The sequence below is a fragment of the Lissotriton vulgaris genome, chromosome 12 (genome assembly GCF_964263255.1).
Source record: "Lissotriton vulgaris chromosome 12, aLisVul1.2, whole genome shotgun sequence".
Lineage (NCBI taxonomy): Eukaryota > Metazoa > Chordata > Amphibia > Caudata > Salamandridae > Lissotriton > Lissotriton vulgaris.
In genome coordinates this window covers 171,283,871-171,310,408 of record NC_141700.1, presented here as the reverse complement: position 1 = coordinate 171,310,408, position 26,538 = coordinate 171,283,871, and the positions used below count along the sequence as shown (strand labels likewise).

The window sequence follows — 26,538 nt, the reverse complement described above, 5'->3', positions numbered from 1 at the left end:
CTTCAGGGGTGCAACAGGGTGTCCTTTGGACACCCCTGCACCCTTGAAATTATTCGCAATTTGCGATTAGCAAATTGTGAATCGCAAATTGAGAATAAATTCCCATTCCTTCCTATGGGCCAGGGGGCCCATAGAAACGAATGGTAAAGTGTTCCTGAATTGCGAATTCGCAATTTGCGAATTCGTAATTAAGGAGTATCAAGAAATCGCTAAAAAATTGCTATTTTCTTGATACATACCAATTAGCGATTCCGAAATAGCGATTTCTTAAAAATAGCCATTACAGAATCACTAATTGGTATCTTGATACATATGGCCCATAGTGCATAGTCATTTCATGGTCATTAACACACTTAACTTAGTAAATGTTTCAGAAAGAGACTTTACAGTTGTATATGAAAGATAGTTTGTGTGAAACATTCCTTGGCCGACAAGCAAGCCAGAAAACTGTAAGGTGTTTATCAACATGCATATGTGATCATAATACATGCCTAAAGGAATACTCTCCTTTCAAACTCCTCAGTCGTTGTGGCATACTGCATTCCAATAACTTTGAAAAATATTCTGGACATAGAAATCAACAGAAAAGAGCCATTTATAGTTGCTCACTTCCTCCATATTGTGGCTGTTATGGTCCATTGAATTGCCATTTTTGTGTTTCCGATTTCATTTGAAGTAGCTGGAGAGACTGAGGTTTGAGTGATGTGTGTTCAGTCTGTGGTCCTTAGGTACTGTGATAGTCTAGACATGTTGAATAATGCCCCCCTCATGCTGTTGATCTTCTTTGAAGTATTGGGGCGCATCATATGGTACTTGACACATATATTTTTTTGCAAGTGGTGTTCAGAATAAGATTGACTGATTCCCAGGTTGTCCCTATAGCTTTCTGCAAGAACCTAATGGCATTAAATACATTGTTCAAGCAGTGTTATTTTGTTTAATTAACAAAAGACAATGACTTTTATTAATATCAACCAGACAAACTAAGTAACATAAAGAAATTCCATGACACAGACCTCACTGCTTTTTATCTTAGTAGATACAATTCTACTTCCTTCTATACTTAGTTCAGGGTGCACATGGAAAAACAGCTTTGCAGTTAAGCAACAATTTAACCTATATCCAAGAGAAAAGCCTTCTTTTCTCGAGGGCAGTGGGCATTTATAAATGACTATATGAAGTCTCAGTTGAGTGTTCAGGAACTGATAGAGGAGTTCAGGTTCTCTGCGATCTCACGCCCTGTGATCGATTTAGTGGTTAGAGAGTCGCAGTCAGAGCTCCTTGTGTTGGCTGTGTGTATGGACTGTCTCTATTGGGTGTCTTGAGGCTTCAGTTTGTTGCATGTCCTAGTTGTTGTTTCTGCCTTGTTAACATTGCAGAAAACTGAGAAGCTTAGTTAGATACTTGAGCATGGAAACTCAGTGTTCCCTACGCTACTCCCATGGCTTTTGCTAAGGCTCGTTAAAACCGAAGATAAGAATGTGTGTGGGTGACTGTCTAATTCTCTGCCACGAATCCCCAAATTTGCGTGTTTCTCTCTGAGCCCTGTGCTTGCATGTCTGTGTACCAATGCATTTAAGGAGAGAGTCATTTGGTGTTATCAGACCTTGTTGATAGTCACTCTTTTTAATTCTTCTTAGTATGATAGTTTTTGCTAAGCATGTCTTGCATGAGCATTTTATTGATTGTTTTGTTATGGTCATTGCTGCCAACATTGGTCATTGCTGCCAAGTACGGTAATTGACATAAATTGGGTAATTGGCATAACTATAAATTATACTTTCCTCAGTTAAGCATAACTGATACATCTAAGTGGCTGTTTTGGTTTAAACGGTAGTTTTCTAAGGTCAGTAGATATAAAGTTACAAATAAATCCATTCTTACCTATTTGCACTTACCTTTTGAATATTTTGGTAGCACAGTGTTTCTGTAGTCGATATAGCCTCACAACGTAGGCACAGACATAATACCCTGGAGTAGTGCAGTAGGCACAAAAAGGACGGACTAGAAAGCAGCAAGAGTAATTACCAGTGACTGAGACTTTTGCAAGCATTCTGTTCAACACATTTTATTATTTTAATGTGATGCCCTAAGTGTGATGGGTATGCCAAGATGTAGACCCTGTGTACACTAAGCCATAAGAGTGAGGTTGCACCTCACTGATATTGCCCAACTAGGCTCAAACCAGTATCGGGTTTATTGTGTTCTCTTTCAGAGGAGATGCTGCCTGGCATTGGGCTACTGTTCTATTGGACAAGGAGGAGGACTAATTTGCATATTAGTGCTCTCTGCCTTTAGTGGTGCAGGGGGCTAAAAAACGATCAGCTGAAAAATGGGTCAAACATTGCCAGCGGCTTAGACTTTTGAGAACACTTCACCTATTACTGTTTTGTTAGCTGTTTTATTGTGACACACTAGGTGAGTCTGATATATCCAGGCATGGATCCCATACTCACCTTGCCATGGTCTTTCCACAGATGGAAGAATGCTTATCCTATAGAGAAACAAAGGATTTAGCAAAGGCCGTAGGTCTAGTATTGACAAGACATTGTCATAGTTAATTTTTTTAAATTGTATATTGTAAGCGTAAGCCACAAAACTAAAAAAGAAGAAAAAAGAAAACATTCTAGGAATATGGTTGCAGTAAAAATGTGAAATTAAGAAAAATGAACCATAGCATGTACTTTTAATAGAACTGTAGGTTGCTTCCTGGCAGGCAGGTATAATTAGAACATGTATGCAACCTTTTTTTAGGTGTAATGCACATCAAATGAAAATAGGATTCTTATTGCCTCCCCAAAAATACTATTGGCTTTGATTTTTTTATGTGTTTATTGGTATTTATAGATTGTTCAGCACAAATTATGCATATTTCAAGCCGCATAACAATACAGCATCCGTGCGACTACTAAACAAAGTCATGTGCTCAGTGGTGATCAGCTAAAATGTAAATAAGTGTATGTGCATAATGGTTTTCCGTGCACATTGCCGCCTACACCGTATAGCTAGTACGCTTCCCAAAGATTCAGAAGTCATAAAACTGGGCAGGTGTGGGCGAAAGTGGCCGAGCTGTTCATATAGGCTCAACACTGGTTGTAGCTAGGTCCATCTGTAACCAAGTCAACTGATAACAATAGCTTAACTGTGAGCACATGACCAGGGGTCACCTAGCTGCCATTCCCACACCATGCCTGCATAAGCGCATTTAGGTCGTGTCTAGGAAGGCGTAGCAGTGCTTGTCATCGGAGCTGTCGGAACCGTGTTTCAGCACCAGCAGGAATTACTATATTCATCCCTCCTCCCTCACAAAGGCTGCCAGAATGGATGCCCAATCATCCACAATTGGATTAGGTTGTAGACCTCTCTTTTCCTCTTCTCTTAGTGCAGATTCTGCCACCAATGCCCAGGGCTCAACCTCTGTCTTCCACTTACAGTGGGAGCTGTTCCCCGGGGACCTCCAATGCTAGGTGATGGTCCGCCTAGCGAGAACTGGGGCCAATCTCAACAATCTAGCTCCTTCTCCTTTTGCCCCTGAGGCGAGAGACTGTCCTAAAAGACCTACACCTATCTTCCAGAGTTCTGTCCTGTCTAGTGTGCATTCTAAATCTGCTGTCAGGTCCTTCAAGTACTGTCTTATCCCTGAGCTTATGTCATATGTATGCAGTAGGTGTCTAGTTCACTGTATCTATGACTTTTTGTCAGCTGTGTCTTGTATCCTGTTGCGTCAGTGTGGGGTAAGATATGTCATGAGAAGGTAATTAAACTGGGTGTAGCAGAAGCTGGCGTTGCATGATGTGGTATGGACCTCTCCTGGTTGTGTAAGATCCGGCTCAGTGCAGTCCACCACTGTCGTCTGAACAGTGATCAATCTCTCTGGCTCAGAAGAAGAGGCAGTTAATAGAGGCAGGAAACCGAATGTAGGTGCAATTTGTAACACTTCATGTGGCTGTGGTTCGGTCTTTCCTGCCTGCTATAGTGCATGTATTGCCCAGAGGACCACCACATCCGTTAGGAATTGCAAGGTGGGTAATCCGGAATCTATTAAGAGCACCTTTTGCTGTCTTAGTCTGCCCTCGTTAAAACAGTCGCCAACCATAAGTAGGTCTGCAGGTGGTCAGGTGCTTAATCCCCGTGCTGTGAGGTGTCCGCCCCGGGAAGTTGGGAGGCCCAACATTGGTAACGCTGGGAATTATGGCCTATTGAATTCCCCCCAGCAGCGTAGGGTTATTGGGAATAGTTTGGGGAGTGGATCTGATGGGGCAACACTCCCCAGAAGGAGGAATATCAGTGTCCTCTGCATGTTAGAGGTGATGTAACATCCCAATTCTTCTCGATATACTACGCAGAGTCATTGCGCCAGGCATTTCAGCCTCTCTGCCAGATCAGAGTGTACGAGACAATCACCTTGATTCCAGGAAGGGGCCCACATTCCAGTCATGTGCCACTTTCACCTGCTAGACTGTGGGCTTCTTGCTTTCTCCTGGCCACAAATGGTCACTGGCACATGAGGGCTCTCTCCAGTGGTGTCTGCACAAGCAATGGTTCTAGCATGGAGGTGACCTCATGACTGCATAGTGGTTTCCCAGAATGCTGCGGTGTAGCTTCCCGGGTAGAGTGTGTAGGAAAATCTTTCTAGCGGGATGCCCTTCCAACCTCCTCTGGCCATGGCCACGGTTGTGACAGTTGCCTCCATTCTGAGGTGGTGTACTCATCTGGAGTAATTAGAGATAGACCTTTGATCTCCAGAGGAGCAGAGTCTCCACATCAGTCTACTTGAACTGAGAATGATTCACCTAGTGTTCAAGGCATTTTTCCCTTCCCTTTGCATTGAATAATTCAGATCTTGACAGACGACTGGAATGTGGCATGTGACCAACTGGATGAGAAACTGATATTGGCAAAATGGTGAGGGCGTTGTAAGCAGTCATTGACGTCACAGGGACATCACTGCCGGCATTGAGCAGAGCTTATGCTCCCTACCTTTAAGAATGAACTATGGAGAAACGTTTTCTGGACTAGTCTGGAACCTGGGGGAAGAATCCTCAGGTAGATATATAATATCCACCCAAAATATTGTTACCGACGGTATGTAACTTTCTTGTCAGGTCTCTAGAGTCATCACTGGTTATTCCATAAGGATAGTTGGTTTTAAATTCTAATAAAAGGTACATCAAAGGGTAACAGTTTACTGTGCTACTCTTCAAAGGGAAATGTATCTTGTCTGTTTGCTTATCACAGATTTGGGTTTTAGGCGTTGATGTAGGAGTTTTTAGATGCACCTGTCATGAAACCTCTCTGGTCCAAGTCATTCCCCACAACTCACCCAAAATGGCCAGAAAAAGCCCAGTGACACCTGACAGACTGAAGATATGACTTTTTAGGGGACGTGGGGCAAAGTCCAGTGACTGTGCAGAGACTACAGAAGTTAAGTAGTCCAGAGGGTAATCAGAGTGGGACTATAAACAGTTCCGAGGCCTGTACACAAGAATCCCTGGGTGAAGGAACACCATATTTCCCAGACCTTTAGATGGGAAGCCGGCAGTCAGAGATGATGTTATGCTTTTCAAGGGATTTCCATAAGTCTGGGGTCACAGGCTTATCAACCTTCTTCATCAAAGGCGACCTTGGATTTCAAATGTGAGAACTGCTTGATGGGTTTAGTTTTGGTGAACAGGACCGAAACAGGACAACCTCCCCCAGCCACCTCTCTAAATCCTCATTCCAAGGGACAAAGCTGAGGTAATACACAGGCAATTTTAAAGTCACTTGGAGGCAACTAGAAGGTGTCACATGTTTCTCTGCAGCACAGACAAGGTCAGGTAAAGGAGTTCAGTCTTGACAACAGCAGACGGTAAGAGCTAAGCTCCTGGGCCCTTGCAGATGAGTTTGTTTGATGTCCTCAAGTGCCTGAGTGAGCTGGCCCCATGCTGCATAGTCCCACAATGGTTCTTACATATCTGCTGAGTACAGCAGGGCTAGGCGGATCCCATTTGGCAAACACGCCTCCTGAAAAGGAGCAGTCCATTATCTTCCACACCCAAGTGGCATTCTTCCTCGCACAAGAAAGGCACAGCATGTCTCTCTTGAGTTTCTTGGGTCCAAGCTTTTCTCTAGCTTGGAGAGGAAGGCAGTCATTAGCAGAGTGCTGCCCCTGGACAAAAAGCCTCTCTGCTACACTGGAGTACAACTCTGCTTTGAAATGGAAATAAATCCAAATGGAGCTAAGCAGGGCACCAGTTGAGGGGACATGCAGGTAGACAGCGTCTACCCATTCTTTTCACAGAGTGGATGCAGTATCCCCTGCCAAAAAGTTGGGTCCCAAATAAATATGCCAAACTTGACCTGATGTCATTTTCAGACATTGGGACACATTCAGTAGTGCCTGCATGTTGTCTGCTTTCATTCCAAGCAGCAACCTGCAGGCGAGGGGTCAATGTTACTTTAAATTCAAAGTCGGCCCGAAACAAAGGCAGGGGTTAGGGGGGCAGTAGACTTCCTTTTGATTAAGTATCTTGGTTTGGAGCTTTCTGGAGCATCACACCTAGCAGAAAATACAATGAAAGGGAACCGAAGGTACTTATGAGAGACTTGCTTTTGACTTTGTTCAATTCCTGTATATAAGTGCATGCAGGGTAAGAATGTCAGATTTGTTGGTCTGTCCCAGTATTTACACAAATTACAATTTAAATATCACTGTTTTTTATTTCTTTTATAGCGCTGATCTTCCTACTCCAGGGTGTCGGAGCACTTTACATCGCACCTACACATTATACATTGATAGTAAACCATGTGTGTGTAAATCAATGAACAGGAAGTGTTACTAAGACAGCAGGGGATATGGGGAGTCACATGTCCTTCTTAGCCCAGTCTGCTAAATTAGAAATATTTCAATATATGAACTGCAAGTAACAAGAGGATCTCTATGTTAAAAGCAATAACCCACTTACCCGTCTGCATAAAATAAAAATCTGTAATCTGCGTGTCACATGATGTGCTTTGGAAGAGACAAATTAACTCTCTGTGCTACTTTGATTAAACACTTGGACTAGACAAAACACAGATCACTCCAGCAAGTGCATGAACCTCCAGAGTTATCTTACCATTATTATTATTCTTTTGGATTTACTGGGCACACAAAAATCTATGCAGCAGGGGCCTTAACCACATAAGATATTTTAAAATGCAGACTTTGAAACCAATTAAGCAGAACAGATTTACTGCCATGTTTCTCCCTTTTGGCAATTTCTTTGTGGCAGAGTTAAAAAAAATGTATACGTTGAGGCCCAGATTTTGCGTTGGGGTTGTGTTTCTTTTTTTGGCACAATTCCGAATCAAAATCTCATTTGTTAAATATTTTAATGCGCTCAAATGTACTTTTGATAGACCTGCTAAACAGATGTGTGAGGTCTTAAGAACTGATGTCACTTCTTCTGATGTCACTTCCTGTGAGATCATGGGTTGTGATGAAACTTTCTGTGATGCCACGTGCAATGTCACGCTCCGTGATGTCATGTGCTGTGTTGTCATGCGCCATTATGTCACTGGCATACTGCGTAACTTGGTTAGTCCCCCCACTTCTTTTTTTAGGACTTGTTCCCTGGAGAAAAGTACTTGAACAGTTTACTTGTCAAGAAAACTATATTTATGACGAGAGCTGAACAATCATCTCTCCTACAACCTTCAAACCCTGGGGGCTCCTCAAATCACAGAAGACATGGGCAATGCATGATCAGCTGATGCCAGGACCATGGACAACAGGAGCCTCTTCTGGACTGGTTCTACCAAACCTGGGTACAATGTATGTTGAGTCCCAGAAATATGTCCACACCTCACAGAAATGTAAAGTAAGGTAGCAAAAGTGAGGGAAGTTAAGAGCACACTGCTTGGCAGAACGATTATGGAAACTACAGTGACTGAAATCCTGACACCCTTCCACAAAAGGGTGTTTGTACAAAATATTGAGTCCAAAATAATATGTGAACAAAATATCATGACAAAAATATCGAGGACAAGAATGTTGTGAAGGAAAGTTTCCATCGGTACGTAAAGTTTTAATATACTTAACTCCTCATATATTTACCATGACAATATTTCAATATATCTTCAAGGTACGTAGATGTGGAGTTAAGAATAGTACATCTTTACTTACCTATTTGCACTTACCTTTAGATAGTTTTATCCTCAATAGTTTTGACACAATATTCTGTCAGTGATCCACTAAAGCACTATATCCCTTTACAGGGGCCAGGACGGAGCGGAATGCAAAAGAGTGAACCCCAAGATTAGCAGAGACTTAGACAGCCGCGGACTTAGCCCTCCATCATCGTAGATTGCCAAAAATATATATGGAGCCAAAAAACACTCCACCAAGTATTCTAATTGACATTTAGGCTTCACACCAAGAGATAAACAGATGTGCACATACACTGTGGATGCTACATATATGGAAGAAAAAATCCCCATCTAACAGAGACTAGCAGAATTTTACTTAGGACAGGAAACTTTACTTAGTGGAGAAAGTACATAAAAGGCTTCAATCTAGGTCATGCTGTCACCACTGCAGGTTCTACAAAGCATGGGTTGAAATGACAGTAGCTAATCTCTAAAAGAGGGGTATCATAGGATGCCACCTTGCCCTCAGAACACCGCTCATCATTGTCATTCTCACAGAGGGTAAAACAACAAAAATATGCCAGACACTATAGGAAATAACACCACACTGCCCTACTGAGTCATGGGGGGCACTTACACTATTAACACATTTTTTAAAGTGAAAATTATCATGTTGTTCATATGTTGACAATACATGTGAAATAAAAAACATATGTTCATGACTGGGCTTTTCGGAAATATGAATCTAAAAATCAGATATAGCCAAATCAGTTGTATGAAAATTGAGCGTGCAGTATCTTGTTGGCTTGAAGCCAGCACATGTTATGAATATACTCTTTCAGAATCAATCAAATGTACTTTCTTTAATAGGAGTTTACACATTGTCTATAATATACATTATTTTAACTCTTCATTGTTAGGTCTGGATTTCATCCGTGCAGAGGGCTTTATCTTCTCCCATGTTGCAGATGAAGGCCTTGTCAATGCCTGTGCTGGTGACCTTCTCAGATATCGCAGACATATTGGAGCAGAACATGTACAGATTTTTGCCGATATCAAAAAGAAACATAGGTAAGTTATTTTTCTATCCCCTTGTCATGCTACAGAATGTATTGGTCAGCCATCAGCCTGTATCCAAAGAAAAAGTCCCAATAGTGTGAGTTTAAGAACAATTGAAAATATTAAACACTAGCAGCCCGTCCCGACGTTGTCCGGGTATGAATTGCTGCCGGCCAGTAGTATATTGTTTTGTAGGATTTCGTTTTGATAGCATTTCTTATCTGTGACAGGCCTGTGAAACGCTCCGATTCACAGTGCACTTAAGAGTGCGTGTTCAGTAGTGTGTGAACTCGAGTTTCCCTACTTTATTTTTCCTTGCAATATTATATAGCGCGAACTCGACAACATGGCATGAGCACAATTTACATTACAGAAGAACACATTCATTTGTGGTAGGCACGGGGAGACAAAGCGATTTGCCTGGAATCACAGGATGTTGAGCTGATGCCGAGATTCGAACGTAGCTCCCCAGCTCTAAAGTTCGCAATTCTAGAACTTGTGGCGGAGGTGTGTCTAAAAGTGTATGTCGGTGCTGGCCATCAATGAGAGAGACCTGTGCATTTTTCAAATGGGTGGTGAAAAAATATGAGTATGTTGCTGGAGATGTGGGCCACCGTGCCACCAATGTACTTACCGGGGGAGGGTAAACACCCATTAATCCACAACTTTCTTTCCGCGTACCATCACTCCGCATACTTTCATTACGAAAGTACCATGACTCCGCAATGCCATTATAACGCATGGCATTACATTTTATATGCTTTTACCACGCATACATTTACAACGAAATTCGTTGTAAATGCATGAATGGTAAAAGCATGTTTTTTTAAAAATGTTTGGATAAGGTAAGTATGGGTATAGGGGTATATGTTTTGGGGCACTGAGGTATATGTGTTGGGGTGTTTGGGTATTTTAAGGGTTCCGATATATGTTTGGGTTTTGGGGTACAGGGGTAGTTTTAGGGTTTAGGGATAGGTATGGGTTTTGGGGTACAGGGGTATTTTTAGGGTTCAGGGCTAGGTTTGGGTTTTGGGGTACATGGGTATTTTTAGGGTTCAGGGGTAGGTTTGGGGTTGGGGTACAGGGGTATTTTAAGGGTTCAGGGCTAGGTTTCGGTTTTGGGGTACAGGGGTATTTTTAGGGTTCAGGGCTAGGTTTGGGTTTTGGGGTACAGGGGTATTTTAGGGTTCAGGGGTAGGTTTGGGTTTTGGGGTACAGGGGTATTTTAAGGGTTCAGGGCTAGGTTTGGGTTTTGGGGTACAGTGGTATTTTAGGGTTCAGGGCTAGGTTTGGGTTTTGGGGTACAGGGTATTTTTAGGGTTATGGGGTAGGTTTGGGTTTTGAGGTACAGGGGTATTTATAGGGTTCAGGGCTAGGTTTGGGTTTTGGGGTACAGGGGTATTTTTAGGGTTCAGGGGTAGGTTTGGGTTTTGGGGTACAGGGGTATTTTTAGGGTTTAGGGATAGGTTTGGATTTTGGGGTACAGGGTATATTTATAGGGTTAAGATGGGTTAGTGCTTAAGGGTGTTGGGTATTTTAAGGAGTAAGGTGGGTTATGATTATGGGGTGCAGGGGTATTTAAAGGGAGCAGGGTGGGATTAGCACACGATATGAGACATGGCATGAAGGGCGGAACGTACCACACGCCCCCAGCGTTTGTCACACCCCCAGCACACGCCCACAGCACAACGCAGACACGCCCACAAGGGACTACTTTGCTGGCACGGTTCTTTTACCTTTTAAATGTATATGGTGGGCGTCTGCATAGCCTATGTCCTTCTGCTGCAACTGCCCTTTCCAACGCTGTATTGGGTGTTGTGATTGGTGCTGTGGTTCCTGAGATTACCCGCCTCAAAGGTTTGGGCTCTCTCTTTATTATATTAGTATGGATAGGAGAAAGGTTCACCCAAATTACCTCATAACTCACAACTTGGAATAACATTGTTTTCTCTTGGACATTAGTGGTCAGAAGTGGAGTTAAAATAGTAAATCAACTCTGTGCGAGTAAGAATAGTAAATCAGCTCAGTGCAAATAAAGGTCAAGTCAAATCCTAATGTTCAATAGGGACACAACGATGATTGGCATTAAGCAGTCCCAGAAAGTTTTTCTATTTTGTTTAACTTACTGTTGGGGTCGATGCTTAAGTTCTAGATTTCTTGCTGATGCAAACATCCAAAGAAATCCAGAGCTATTCTGACCATGTTAATAGTTCTGTGTTTGCTTGTGACGGTTGACCAAATAATTATTCACTGATGCTTTAGTCCTAGCACTGGCGAGGTGGACATTAGAAAGGAGCTCACACCTTGCAGGGCTCACTCTCAGTCTTACATTCACAACCACTTTGGGGGCACTGGTGTGATTTTCACTATTGAGTACCGTGCATCATTCAGTGGACAACAGAGGGTGTGTTGCCTACTACATGGAGGTAGGATTCCAATTTGGATGCATCTTTAATGCACTATATTACACCAAACCATAGGACTCATGGCGGATGTGGCATACACCACAGTTGTAGAAGCTTCTCACATTCTGCGCATCAAAGATAATATCACCCTTGAGATCTTGGAAAAGGTAATAAAGGACACTGACCCATGTAGCAAAGGATGACACTTACTCACTAGAGGGGTCAATTTACATTCAGGGGCTCTGACCTCCTCTGAGTGTGGGGACTATGTTCCTGGCTCAAAGATATACCAAATAGAAGGCAGTGCTTTTCCTGCTATGCTTGGAGAAAAGAAACAACTGTCCCTGCAAATATTAGAACTGCTCCAACCCACCTGAATACTAGAAAGGATCGTAAGACCTACGTCATTAGAAAATATCACATCTCTAAACAAAGTCAGTCACCATCCTGTAACTATTTTGCCTCTTGTAAATAATCCTGTCTTATATCCCTAGGATTATTCCATGATACTCTCTTGCATTATCTGTGCTTCTCATATACCTAGGCATGCATGCACACAGCAAACAGAAAGGCAAAAGTGCTTCTTAATTGCCATATCATCAGAGTAGCTTCTATTAACCTAGTAGTTTTGTGACCATTTTGACTACCTTATTATTGGCATAGCCTTATATCCTGACCTTCCTCTATAACATCCTCTGATTGTGATCATTGTTGACCATCTATGGTACAGCGGAAAATGTGTGGTGCCTCCCCCAGACCTCACTAAAATTAAATCAGCATGTCAAGCCCGCAAAACATATCTTGAAAGTTGTCTGACTGGTATCTTGATATAACACCAGAGCTTACAATAAAAGCAATGAAAGCAGGGCATTCTTCCAAACAACTAAAACTGCTTCAACCCACTTACTCTACTTAAAGTTATCCACTAAATCAAAACATTCATTGACATCAATTACATTTCCATAAACAAAATCTGCACAATAAGACATAATATTGACTTACCCAACAGTCACTTTGATAATTCGCCTGTTACTCCAAAGGGCACTCATTCGCCATTGAGGCTCTAGCCTGTTTCACCAGCATTATTTCCTCTTTCAGGGCTGTAATGATAATCTCCCCTCCGCTATCATTGAATTCCTTCCTACAGAACTGCTGTCCTCACCACAGGCTCCCTGATCTCCAGTGTGGTGAAACTAGATGCTTGGTTGTTGAGACCAACCAAAAAATAAATTCTTTGCTTTGATTATCTCACCGGCTTTAGGTGATAATGGATCTCGTGCCAGGTAAAATCAAATATGTGTGTAGACAATATTTGAATATGCCACAGCACCTGCTGGACTGGTTGCAAAACTGCTGTATGAATCTGCTTTCTTCTTGATGTGGCTGAAACACTGAAATCAGCTGTCATAAGCCATTGGATTTCTCAATCGGCATCCAGTATGTCAGAGGATTAAATGGAAACCTGTGTGAATTCTAGACCAGGCTAATTACCATTCCCATTTTTAAATATCATGCACCCTGCCATGTGGGCTACAATATTTACATGGGGTCAATTGCATTTTTTCACTGCTACAGTCAGCCCACACAGGGTAGGCCTAGAGCCATGTTTCCAATAAAGCCATCTAAAATATATATAGTACAGCAAAAGGCTAAAATTCCAGCGTGATCATGCAGAAAAGGAAGATTTCCTACAAAAATTTAATAAGACAAAAATACTCCCTCAAAAAGCACAGTTTTAAGATCCAAACAGACCCAGGCTCAATCAAAACAAGTCAATCATATATATGAAAATTCAGCTAAGAAGCGCAGGAGGAGCACAGGCAAAAGAGTGAAACAAAAAAGCAAAGCTGAAGAACTAATTGGTGAGGGTGCCTGCCAGCCCAGCCACTCCTGTCCTCTGGTGAGGTGAAGTTGGACCCACCCGTGGCTCTGGCTTTGCGTGGGCTTGGCCCAAGAATACTTTCTGCAGATGGGCAGGGCTCCTTTTAACCCCGTTGTTGCTGGTCCTAGCAGAGGTCAATAACCTTCTCTCCCTATTCTTTTGCTGTGATAACTGCTCTCCCGTTCAGCATCCTGCACTGTTGGAGTTATGGGGGACTTCCGAGTCTTGGTGTCCTCCCACCGAGTAACTTTCAATCCCGAATCACCCATTATAAAAATTACTCAGGGCTGCATTTTAGATCATTGTTTGTTTGCTCTCTCTGCTGCTACGGGAAAAGACTGACCCTATTTCCTAATTGCTAAAAGGAATGAAAGTTCAACACAACCTGGGTGTCCACTAGGCAATTTGGACATACACTCCTCTAATGCAAAGCTTTCCACTTGGCATTTTTTCTGTGTGGGGACACCCTTGCACATTCGATAGGACACCTTTGTTTATTGTAACACAATAATTAAGAGGAGAGCCCACTTTTTCCTCAAGGCCTGAGGTAGGCTTCTAATCGTGCCTTTAAGGGTCTTATTGAGCCTCTCAAGAATTAAGGGTCTTATTAAGCCTCTCAAGAAATCCCATTGGTTTGTGGATGGTAAGTGGTTGAGAACTTGTAACTCCACACTCCTTCCAAATTGATGCATTATATGCAGACATGAAGTTTGTGCCCCTGTCTGACGCAACTTCCTTGGGGATACCAACTCGGATAAAAAACCCCACCAGGGCCTTTGGCATTGCAGGTGCAGTCACGGTTTCAGAGGGATTGCGTCTGGATACCTAGTAGCATGGTCCCCAGAACCAGGATGAATGTGTTGCCTGAAATAGTCTGGGGATCCATAGGCCTAACAATGTCGATGGCCACCCTCTCAAAGGATGGGAATTAAGTCTCCTCCCTTAAGGGGAGTTTAAGCCTCTGTCCTGTCTTTCCACCACTAGCCTAGCAGGTCATACAAGACCTGCAGAACGTATCTGAGGAAATCTTGACCCTGGTCCAATAAAAGTGTGGGAAAAGCCTTGCAAAGGTCTTGTCTTGGCCCAGGAGTCCTGCTAGGGGAATTTCGCGAGCCAGCTCCAGTGGGAAGGCCCTGTAGCATTGGGGTACCACCATGGCCCTTGTTGTCCCATGAACAGGAACCTTAGACTTACTGTAAAGGAGGCTGTCCTACAAGTAAATATGGTGACTACTAGAGGCCTCACCTGCTGCTTGGGCTTCAGTCCAGTGTGTCAGTCCCTCAAGGGTTGGACACACTCTCTATGCATTCCAGAACTCCTCCATGGTGGGCCCTCCTTCTACTTGCCACCCAGCAATGACAGGCAGATCACCAAGGGGAGCAGTGCCCTCATCAGTGGGCTCTGGGGCGGCCAGCGCAGGTGCCTTATCCATCTCACTGGGCTTACGCTCAGGGGCTGCTTACCCACGCCATGTGCCTTTTGTTTTTAGCAGGTGGCTAGACCATTCTTCCAGGCTCCAGCCGTTATTGACTTCCACCCTGGGCAGCCATGAACCTTGTCGTAGCACAGATCCAATCAGGTAATCCTAACATCTTCACATGAGCCTTGAGCTCCACTTCCTTCCAGGTAGTGTGCTCAAGGTCATTAGCTAACAAACAGTCCACAGGCATGGCAGGGTTCACAGCAACCTTCAGAAGACCTGAACCCCGCCTCTCAAATGTAAACAGGGTCACAGGATAGTGACCATCTCTGTTGTCACCCACCACAACCTGGTGGAATGCATTTGAAATTACCTGTCCTGGGGAAACCATCTGACTCCTCACGATAGTCACTGGCTTCTGTACCCCTCAGAGCCTCCACGCCTTGCCCATTGATGGTGGCCCATTTCCTATACTTTGCCGTGTTAGAGAGCACATGGATCTTAGGAACTATCTCACTGCCACCCAGGGACAATAAGGTAACTTCACTAACCCCCCCCCCCCCCTCCCCATTAACTGGATCAAACTCCTCCCCCAGCACTACACTCACCACACTTGGAACCTTTCCTACAGTGGGAGGCTGTGCTCTTTTTGGACACTTGGGTTCCCCTTGTAGTATCTATACTTGCAGCACTCCTAGAATTTAATGGGCTTGGGCTACTGACATTTGTCAGGATGGTTTTTCTTCTGGTAGCCAGATTGAAAATGAGAACCAAACCCTTTCCATTGTGACTAGTTTTGATCTCCTCCTCCTCCTTCTGGTGGGATCTTTGACAACCCTTTTGGAAGTCCCTCATATGCTTTCTTGGACACTCTGGTGCTGACCCAGTTGTCTGTCTCCTCAGCAAGCTTCGTGGGATCAGTAAGCTTACTATCCACTAGGTGTTGGCTAAGCTCTGTAAAACAAATGTCAATCTTGTGTTTCGTTAAAATTACGTTGTATAGCCCTGAATAATCATCTACGTTGCTGCCCCTCACCCAGCCCTTCAGTGCCATACCAGCATAGCCTAAGCAGTCAACCTCTGTTGGTATTTCTCAGGTGTCAGCCCAAACGTACTGTTCAGGAGGGGCTTCATAACAGTGTAGCATTTCTTGTCCCCCAACAACATACTGGTCAGGAGGGCCTTCATAGCAGTGTAGCATGTCTTGTCCCCCAACTCTAGTGTAAGACGAGTGTCTCTCCCCATCATGGATATGTACCTCCATAAACTACCACCCATAACTCCTTTGGGGCCTTGTGCACTCTTAGAGCCAGTTCATAGGCTGCAAATCACTTTTCCACAGTATCCCCACCACACAGCTATGCCTCTTTAGGTATTCTGACTCTTGACTCATGTGAAGACACTGCGGGGATGCTGCCACCATTACTGTTGCTGGACCCTACTTCCTGGGCTCTTACATCCAGCTTTATGAGGCTCAACTCATGGAAAAGCTTCTTTTCTTCCAGAGCTAACCGCCTCTCAGCTAGAGCCTGCTCTATCCCCAGCTTAGCAAGCTCCAACTTTAGGTTTCTTTCCTTTCATCTGTCTGCCATCTTCTCTGGGAACAGGTTCCTAGAGGAGACACTGCTCCCCCTTCTGGGAACTACCACTGCTCCTGGCAAATTGGTGGCCCCCTCTAAAGGCAGGTCCAGAGCCACATCAGACTCTAGAATCAGCTCATCCTCCTCGGGAATTTCCTTCTCCTCACCTAGATTGTAATCCCCAGCAACTTGGGACTCTGCCCAGGTCCTCAAGGCTTTCTGCAGCTCCACTTTCTGAGTGAAGCGTCTCCTAGAAACCTGAACATCTTTGCAAAAAATATTTATCTGAGCATAGTGTTAGACTCTAACCTGGCCAGATCAAACTCCAAAACTTCAGGTGCAGTTTCAGGGTTAGCTTCTTCAGATCGAGACACTATTTAGCAAGAAAAATCAAAAGGCTAATCAGGGAGAATTAAAAAAAATTGAAATAGTCTTAGACAGTGACACATGAGTTACTATATGGTATCGCACAAACACAAGTCCTATCCTCACCGCTGATCACCAATGTTAGAACTGCACTCAGGCCAGGCAGGAATCAGCACTTTAGTCAGGGTAAGCTAAGTACATAATAAAAGATAGCCTGTACTCACCTTTTAGTAGCTTGGCACACAGCATTCAGACTTATCTAAAGGGCAATATGTAAAGCATTTGTGCATACACATACACAGTAACATAATGAATACACCACAAAAATACTCCACAGAGGCTTAAACATATACATTATATTTGTATGAATAAAACAAGAGCAAAACAACAAAATCCAATAAGTAGAACCAGAATTATGAATTTTGAAAGAATAAACCAAAAACAGTGCTCAGAAGTCGCAGTGGTAAAAGGTTCCTTGAGGTCTCACTAGACTGGGGTAAATCCAAAATTCAGGCCGACCTCAATTGAGCACGGGTTAGATACAGTTCCAAACAAGTCCCACTGAAGTTTAACCTTCTCAAGTCGAGCCAGAGTCCCGATTCCTGGAGAGATGCTCGCCGGTAGCAAGAAGGGCATTTCTAGCAATGATCCTGAGAGCGCGAAGGGTCGGCCGGGCATTGCGGAAGGCAGACGGGGCCTTGCAGTTATGGGTGGTGATCCTTGATGTGTTTGGAGACAATGTTGCAGAGACTCCTGCTGATCCTTTGAGCGAACGGCGCACTTCTGGAGCAAATAGGCCCAATTGCGGTCGCGATTAGTCCCAAATCTTGCTTTCAAGAGTCAAACATCCACTTCCAAGGGCCTAGGACTACAGAGGTACCTTTCGGGGGTGTGGGCAAGTTGAAGATCGGCCCAGGAGCAGTATGCAATGAGTTGGAAGTCTTTTATTTCCCTGAGATGTCAGAAGAACAGGAGTCAAGCCCGCAAGCCCTAAGAGAACACTTGGGAGAAGACAGAGTCCAGCATAGTCAGAGAGCTGCAGGCAGCAGGGCAACAAACAGAAAATTAGGCTTTCCAGATCAGCAGTCCATTTGAGTCCTTTAAGCAGCACAGCAGTTCCTGTGACAGAGCTTCATTTCCAGATCCAAAAGTTTCTGATGTTTGGGTTCAGAGACCCAGTACTTATACCCAAAAGTGCCTTTTATGTAGGGAGTGACTTGAAAGCAGCCCCCTGAAGTGCAAAAGTATCCCTTTCAAACCAGTCCTGTCTGGAGGGTATTCAGTCCTTTGTGTGGGGACAGGACGCAGCCTGTTCAAGTGAAGTGTTAGCCCCTCCCTACCATCCTGCCCAAGCAGAGCCATCAGAATCCAGATGTATGTAGATGGGTATTCAGACTCACCTAGCCATCCTGTGTTTGTGGCTGTCTGAAGGGAATGCACAACGTGTAGCTGTCACCCCGACGTGTATTGGAGGCAGACTGCAAAACACACAAAGCAGTAAGCACAAAGAAATGTCCCATTTCTAAAAGTGGCATTTCTAAAACAGTAAAGTTAAATCCAACTACACCAGTCACCAGTACGGAGGACTTATCAATAGCATTTCAAACATATGAAACATGAAAAAACCACTCCTCTTTCATTAGGAATTACAGTTTAAAAGTGTTTTAATGAATTCTCAATGCTAATCTATGAAAGGAGCACATACAATAGGCTGTTTGTCACTACCAGGACATGCAAAACACAAAAGTACATGTCCTAACCTTTACTTACATAGCACCCTGCCCTTAGGGCTACCTAGGGCCTACCTTAGGAGTGACTTAAATGTAATACAAGGGCAGTTTAAGGCTAGTAGTTTTAAAAGTCAAGTCACAGTGACAGTAGACGGCACACTCAGGCCTGAGAGCGGTTTGAAGGACTACTTCCGTGGGAGGTACAATGAGCACTGCATCCCACTAGTAGCATTTAACTTACAGGTCCTGGGTATATGGTATACCACTTTACAAGAGTCTTTCAAGTAAATTAAATATGTCAATCAGGTATGCAGCAATTACACACATGTTTAGGGAATAAGAACATGCACTTTAGCACTGATTAGCAGTGGTAAAGTGCACAGAGTCCTAAGGCCAACAAAAAGATTCATCAAGACATTGAGGCGCAAAGAAAAATGATTGGGGGAAGATCCCCCTGGCAAGTCTAACAGTTCTATATCAAACTACCTGATTCTTCAAAAACGATGATTCTCATTGCAATCATTCATATACTTGTCGAACATTAAACAGTGAAATCCACAATATAAATAACCATCATAATTGTTCCTTAGTTATGATATTTTTTTATCAAAGTCAAGAAACTATCATTGTTGCGAAACAACCCAAGAAGTGTGCACTATATCCCATGAAAAACGGAACCTCAAGAAAACATTTGCAAACAAATAAAAAATAAACGCCTTGTGTGTGTTTGTAACTAACAACTTACATAATTCCAGTGGGTCTTTGAATCCTAATAGTGTATTGTTTGTTTGTTACTTTATGCTGTCAGTGACGTTTTGACCCTTTCCGTGTTGCAAGGGTCTTACCAGTACTCTAGGGATGTAGAGACATCTCAAAGGTTCACCCACCCAGGTCAAAATATGTGGGGTTTGTCCTAGTTATTCTCCAGCGGCACTAGGGAGGTACTTACCAAAGTGAATAAGATACATGTCCATATTCAGGGGTATATGGTACTACCCCTGAGTTTCGGCCTGCTACTAAGGCTTGTCTTGAAGGTGCAGCGTGCTGCCTCAGCCCCACCATTGCACACAGTGTCAGGTAAACTCAAGTGTCCGTCATAGTGGACCCAATGGAGACGGCAATATCTTTTTTATAAAGTGCTAGCTCACAGTGTGGTCTGTTGTCAATAGTCTACAACTGTATACAACAATCATATCAACTTGGATTACAGGCTCAAATAACCCTCCTCTCAATATCACAGTGCAGGAACAATGATCGTCACTGTCCATGGCGGAATTCCCTCATAGACAGGGACGGTAAAATAATATTGTTGTTTCCAATGGGACCATTCTAGAACTTATTTTTGACAGACATACTCTATTTGAGGAAGAAGCAGCAGCTGGAGGAAACAAGAATCAATTGAAACAGTGCATTCAGATGAGACTAACCTATCCACAGACATTCCTATTGCAGCTGAAGGGTCAGACAATATAAATTTGCCAGACAACGCCCTAATTACAAATGGCTTGTTAAATTGTGAGCCAGTCGCAAACAGTTGATTGCTCTTAGATCACAATTACAAGTTTTTCTTTTTTTGGGAAAATCTTTGTATTTGAATTTTAATCAAACAAAACAGATTACATTGTAGCAGTACAAGTAGGCAGATGTCTAACAAATCAATAATATCAAAAGAAAAATAGAAAAAAAGAGATCGAGTGGTGGGGGGCCCAGTAGTCAACCTCCATTCACAGTGGTAGAGCAAAGGAGCCTCATTCCATACCGGTAGTCCGAGATCCCCTTCACCCATCTCCACTCCCATACCCATTTGAAAGCTCAGGCCAGTCACAGCCTCACTTTCGAAAACTACTCAAGGAGGTTCCTCCAGGGTTGAGATCATTCCCTGCGTCGTGGCAGCAGGTGAAGGAGCTCCAGATGGGGGCCCTTCCTCCATAATATGCCTGCAGGGGTCCAACCTGGGGCAGACCAACAGTAAAGCCTCCCAAGCAGACTGAATCATCACTTTTATTACTCCCCTAACCATCTCTCTTCAAATCGCCTCCCTCTCTCATTCCGCCCAGTTTACCAATTCCAACCCGATTTATAAACACCTGGGCCGCAAGTCGATTTCCAGCTCATGGTTAGTTGCCTATTGGCGAGAATCAGTGCCAAGTTCGTAAATCTATCAGTCACCTTCAGAGCCGTACCAAGCTTGTGCAGGCTTAGCAGACACTTTGGGGGGAGGGGGGCTGAGCTCAAAATCCCTATCCGCAGCCCTGTAAACCACCTGGAGGACAGTGGTCTAGTATGGGAGCAGGTTCGGACAGGACAACAACATGTGGAAAAAAATGGCATCCTCCTCATAGGCAAAAGACAACTCGGTGCTGCGTTGAGGAACATTGGAAAAACCACAGTTGATGGACAGAATTCAGAACAATGTCATACATTCACCCCAGTACAGAGATCTTGGCCTAAATCCATCGTTTTTTTGCACTCCACACCGCCCCAGTTCAGACATGGCCATATGCAAATCAGTCTGCCCCTGTGCCTCATGGGAACAGTCCAGCCCGAACTGCCAAGCCATGCCTTCCCTGGACCGAAAACAAGCTTCTGAGGACCGGTTTCTGGCATTCCAGCCGTCTTCAGCCCGGCTTGCTTGAATCCAGGGGTGTGGAGAGCATGAGACTCACGTCTGAGCATACCCATCCCACTCGGGGTGACAATTGCAAAAACCACAGTTGATGGACAGAATGCAGAACATTAGGTTTAAAGCCATTGAAGCTTGACAAGGGGGTATCCGGTAACAATGTGGCAGTTGCTTAGCCTCCATGTGCTCATAACAATTTTTACTGATAAGAAATAGCTCTCATTACAGGAAAGGTTGGAGATCCTTGCTCTCTACTGTTGTCTCGTTTCAGATAAAATGTATCACATAGATTGCACCAGTACCTGTGCAATGTTACATCTTCAATGATTACATAGGTTCCACTAATACATTTTTGGCACAATATTTGGACCAAACTACCAGTGAAGAATTCAATTTTTGCACTGGTCAGCTAATGTTTCTTGTTTATTAACAGCTTGATATCATGCCTAAAAGGCAATACAATTAATACACACACATAATACAAAAAACACAGATCCTATTTAAAAACGCATTCTTTTCCAACAAAATATATATTTTTTTCTAATATGCTTTACTCGCCACATACAAGCATTTAAAATCAGCAAGCAGTTTTAACTAGGCGGTGCAGATGTTGGTGGAAAATTGCACAAGCACAACCTTTGTAATTCAGAAATGTTTGTCATGAAATCCGTGCACAGTGTCCTTTCTACTAGCAGATGCTGTTATGGTACCTTGCCTGTAATAATATATGAGCCGGATTTCTGTTTGTGCAGCGCTCATGCCCTCACTGCAGATGTTAGTTTATCAGAGACTGCAAAGGCTGCTGAATTTTTTCTCGCTGATGGGATCATACTGACTGGAGCTGCCACAGGGATTCAAGCAAACCCCGAAGAAGTTAAAGGTAAGAGCTTTGAGAAAGGGAAGGCTGCAGACTAGTGGGCAGTCCTAAGAATATATTTCTTAGAGGCTGAATAATACAGTTGAGTTGTGAGGTTGGAACATTGTTATCATACAACTGTTTAAGAGCAGAAGAAGCAGCCTCCAAAAATCCAAATAGCTGGAAGAAGCCAGGAGTTAATTTGATTCATATTTCATTCTCTAGGGCAATTTATATTATTATTATTATTATTGTAAACAAAAGAATTTGCAGATGATTGGGCCTGTGGATTTTATATCCCGATTCCCCTCCCCTGTGAGGAGGTCTCTTCACAACTTAAACAGATTGTGACTTCCCACCTCCAGTGCATCTCTGGGTGATGACTTGAAGCCTTTTTTCATGAAGGGGTGATTATGCATTCTTAATCTGTACACTCTTCCTATCTCAACAGATATTTCAAAGTACTTTACTACTTCACCTGTCCAAGAACTTTTGAGAACATTCTGGAGTCATTCAGGTCTTACTAATTTAAAATCATAAAATGAGACAACAACATATGGCCATCTCATTTGATTGGGTTTACATATTATCATAGAGTAGTTCAAAATAAGTGTCATATATAGTTGTGTAATTTCTCATGCGGTCATTAGTCATGAGCACAACTTGAGTTGGAACTCTTTTTCTTTTTCAGAACTGGTTTAATCACCCATGAGGTTTGGCTGTGGTCCTTCTGACTTTGCCTTTTGTCGTATTTATACCCCTACGGGCTGTTTCTTCCCTGAGCTGTGAGCTAATCCTAGGTTTCCCTCCAAGCATCCGAGTTCACCTGATACTGTACTGCTGCTTATAGTCTACTTCAACGTTGAAAATTCTAACTGAGGCATATTTCTCTCTCTTTGAAAAACTGACCTCTGCAGTCAACAACCAACTTTCCCTTTCTTCCTGTGTCAATGCTGCATTCATTCCTTTATAATGTGGAGGCACATTTAGCTTGGGTCAATTCTGTCTTCTATGATGTATATTCTTGATACCATCCTAGTGATCAAATCTTAAAACATTACCACTTTCAGTCTGCAAACGTTCCTGCTTACCCATATACACTGACAACACTCTCTCATCTGAAGCTCCTTTATCTTTCATTTGACTGCTAATGCACGAAGGGTTTCATACGCGGAATCACAGAAAGGCAGGAAAGCAATGCTAAATAATACACTACAACAATCACATGAAGTTTAAAAGATGACCATGAAGTGGAGACTGAAGGGGGTTGTTATTGGCAAGTGCTGAAGAACAAATATTTGGTTTTCAGCGACAATAAAAAAAAGAGTAATCTTTTTATGCTTTTGATACATGGGTCAGCAATGCAGCCATTCAGTTTTCCCTAAAGCTGCTTCCAAGAAAAGTGAATACCTCACCCCTGATTGTATTGTACAAAACATTTTCAGAGCAACTTATTATATATTTTAGATGCCTATTGTGGGAAAGTTGCTATTTTCTCTAGCCTTCTCTGCCACACAGAGGATCTTCATGAAAGGTCCCAAAATATGTAGCAGTTTATCATCTCATACCCGCCAGGAGTGGTCGATCCCTTTCTTTGTATCTTTCACAAATTTGTGATTTTTCTCATTGATTCCAGGGGTTAGATCCACCTTACCCTTTAAGGATGATCTTGTGCATGCGGCTTTAGGGCATCCCTTACCTCCTTATCTAGGGGTTTCCTTATTCTGCTGTTCACATACTGGGCAGTCTTGTGTACTGGTGTCCATTCCATGGACTGCAGGTGGTAGATATCACCTGGGTCTAGCATGCCTAGAGGTTTCTTGACTCCTTTGCCCCCTCTGAGGGGTTACAGTCCACCCTGGGATTGGTGACGACAACCTCTGGTCCTCATAGTCTGCTGGAACTTAGTTCCTCACTTGAGTCAGCCTCCTTCTCCTATTCCTCTGAATCTTCGCCCTCAATCAAGGCCCTCTGGCTGGGTTTCATGACCTTTCTGTCCAAGGGTATAACATTGTGGATCCCTGCCCTTCCATTCCTCTTAAGGTGCATCTGTGCCTCTTAAGGAAAGCCTGCCATAGGGGAAGGAGGAAGAGTTTAATGCTTTTGACTTTCGCCTTTCCTTTTTCCTTTAGAGCTTCCTGAGGTTCAGAGGGTCTAAAAGGGCCGAATCTTCCCCCACTAGGTGGTTCGCGCAGCAGCTAGCTGCAAGGATCACTTGGTACAGAGCCATGACGCTAAGGAGAATAGACAATCATGCTTCCATTCTGTGAAAGGCTTTTTTTCCCTGTGGAAGATGTAAGGCCGGCAACTTCAGTCAAAAGGTGTCAATATATAGTGTACCAGGACTTAAGAATCCCAAACAGATAAAAAATGTGTGAACTGCAACACCAGCCACACGGTATACTGTTTAATATGTTCGTGTGGATTACGATATGTCGGTAGCACCATTCATTCGACCAAAATACGGATTCTGGAACATCTCCGAGCAATTGCCTCTAAGGATATGAATTATCCGGTGGCCAGACATTTTGAGAATTACCATGACAGTTACAGGGACCTGTTACGTTAATTTTGTCTGGATCCTGTTCCCAATGACATAAGAGGGGGGACAGGGAGTTGAGGCTCAGAAGATTAGAGTCGAGATACATTCTAGACTTACAATCGAAAATGCCCCATGGTTTGAATAGTAGAGAAGAACTTGTGGTACATCTTTAATTCCACAAGATGATGGAGCATTAAAGATTTGAGATCTGAAGTGGGTTTGCACATCTGTAAATATGTAAATATGAATCTATACAATTACATTTTGCCCACCTTTGTTTTGAGTTGATTTGTTTTCTGATTAACATGGTGGAAGGGGTAGACAATCAATTCAGTGCCATTTTTGACCAATATGATTTTAGGACAGGCCTATTGAAGGCAGAATATGGAGTGTGTCCTTAACATGTAATTTGGTGATAGGTTGTAAATAGATTTAATGAATTGCAACGATCATACTTTGCATTTTGTTTATATGAAATTTGAAAATGTAAATAGATATGCACACATTTACATTCTGGGCAACATTTTTCATAATTTAATAAATTTGGAGTAAAAGGACTGAAATGACAAGCGTTATTTTGCATGTTCTAAGATGGCCGAAATGGTTGTAACATGGAGGATAGTCCTTCGTTGATTGGTGGCGTGTTCTCGGGCTGGCGCTTTATATTGAGGAAGGCAGTCGCCAAAACGCATCTTGTTTGTGTGCTGTACCAATAAATTTGGTCTAGAAGTCTCATTTGAGTGCTGGTACTTTGTGTACAACGTAGCTGATATATATATATATATATATATATATATATATATATATATATATATATATATATATATATATATATATATATATATATATATATATATATATATATATATATATGAGACCAGGGATTCCTCAGCAACTCGCTCTCCGCTCGCAGACACCGCCTCCACGCCAGCAAAGAAAGAGGACCGGACCAGCAAAAGTCAGCAAGATGGTATTTATTCTGAACAGAACCAGCATATATATATATATATATACATACAGCCAAACCATATCTTCACCACTCCATATTGCATCGAGTCAGAAACGGAAACGTACACCAGTTTTCTCTCCGTGCAACTTTTTTATTTCATTTTGTGCATTCCGCCATGACGCGTTTCAGCCCCTGGAGGCCTTGATCACATGACGTACTCGTGTTTCTTTACAGTTTTTAAAGTGACAGTGCAAAAGAAAATGGAAAACAGACTCTCTTGTTTTTTCCACTAGCAGTATTTACATTCGATATCATTACAGTTTTAATGTCAATTGGTTTCCGTTTAAATACAATTATATTCTCACCAAATTGTATGGAGTTAATAACTTTATACCTTGCATGAATGCACGATTACCATTTAACTCCATCATATACAGGCATAGAGGTTACAGTAGGACAGAGTACCCAATTACTTGTCAACATAAATTAAAGTTGGTAAGACGGGATACCCTTTCCTTTTACTAAAACCTATTGATTGGTCCTAATGTGTATTTTCAACCTATCCTTTTGGTATCAGTATATATCATTGCCTGGACGTCTAAATACACAAATGTATACATATATGGATATAAATATAAATATATATAAATACTTAAATAAATAAATAGATACATACTTACAATATAATTAAACCAGCTCCTCTTGTTACCAATCCGTAAAATCAGTGCAAATGTCACGGTTAATTTGTGCAAATTGTACTTGTCCCTTTTATATATCTGTATATAGACTATAGATACACAAACATACAGGGAAGGCGAGAGGGATGTACACCCATACCTCTTTGTTATTGCTAAGTCAGTTAACTGTAGAAATATAAGTGAGACCTGCAAATAATGAAAAGCTGTATTCGGTTGAAGGCCACTTCTCTGCACTGCTCTTGGAGCAACCTCTGGCTGAAGCTGGTGTTGCTGCAAACAGGTGTGACCTCTGGCTTGATACTCATAGCGTGAAAGC

At 42.8% G+C, this 26,538-nt stretch overlaps 1 protein-coding gene across 1 annotated transcript in view; it reads left to right on the top strand.

The window, feature by feature from the left end:
• Nucleotides 1-26,538, top strand: part of LOC147673781 (uncharacterized protein F13E9.13, mitochondrial-like) — a 52,890-nt gene that overhangs the window by 23,154 nt on the left and 3,198 nt on the right. The window contains exons 4-5 of the mRNA XM_086947706.1: nt 9,033-9,183; nt 21,930-22,057. Of these exons, the coding sequence (XP_086803832.1) occupies nt 9,033-9,183; nt 21,930-22,057 (279 nt within the window). The remainder of the gene's footprint in view (nt 1-9,032; nt 9,184-21,929; nt 22,058-26,538) is intronic.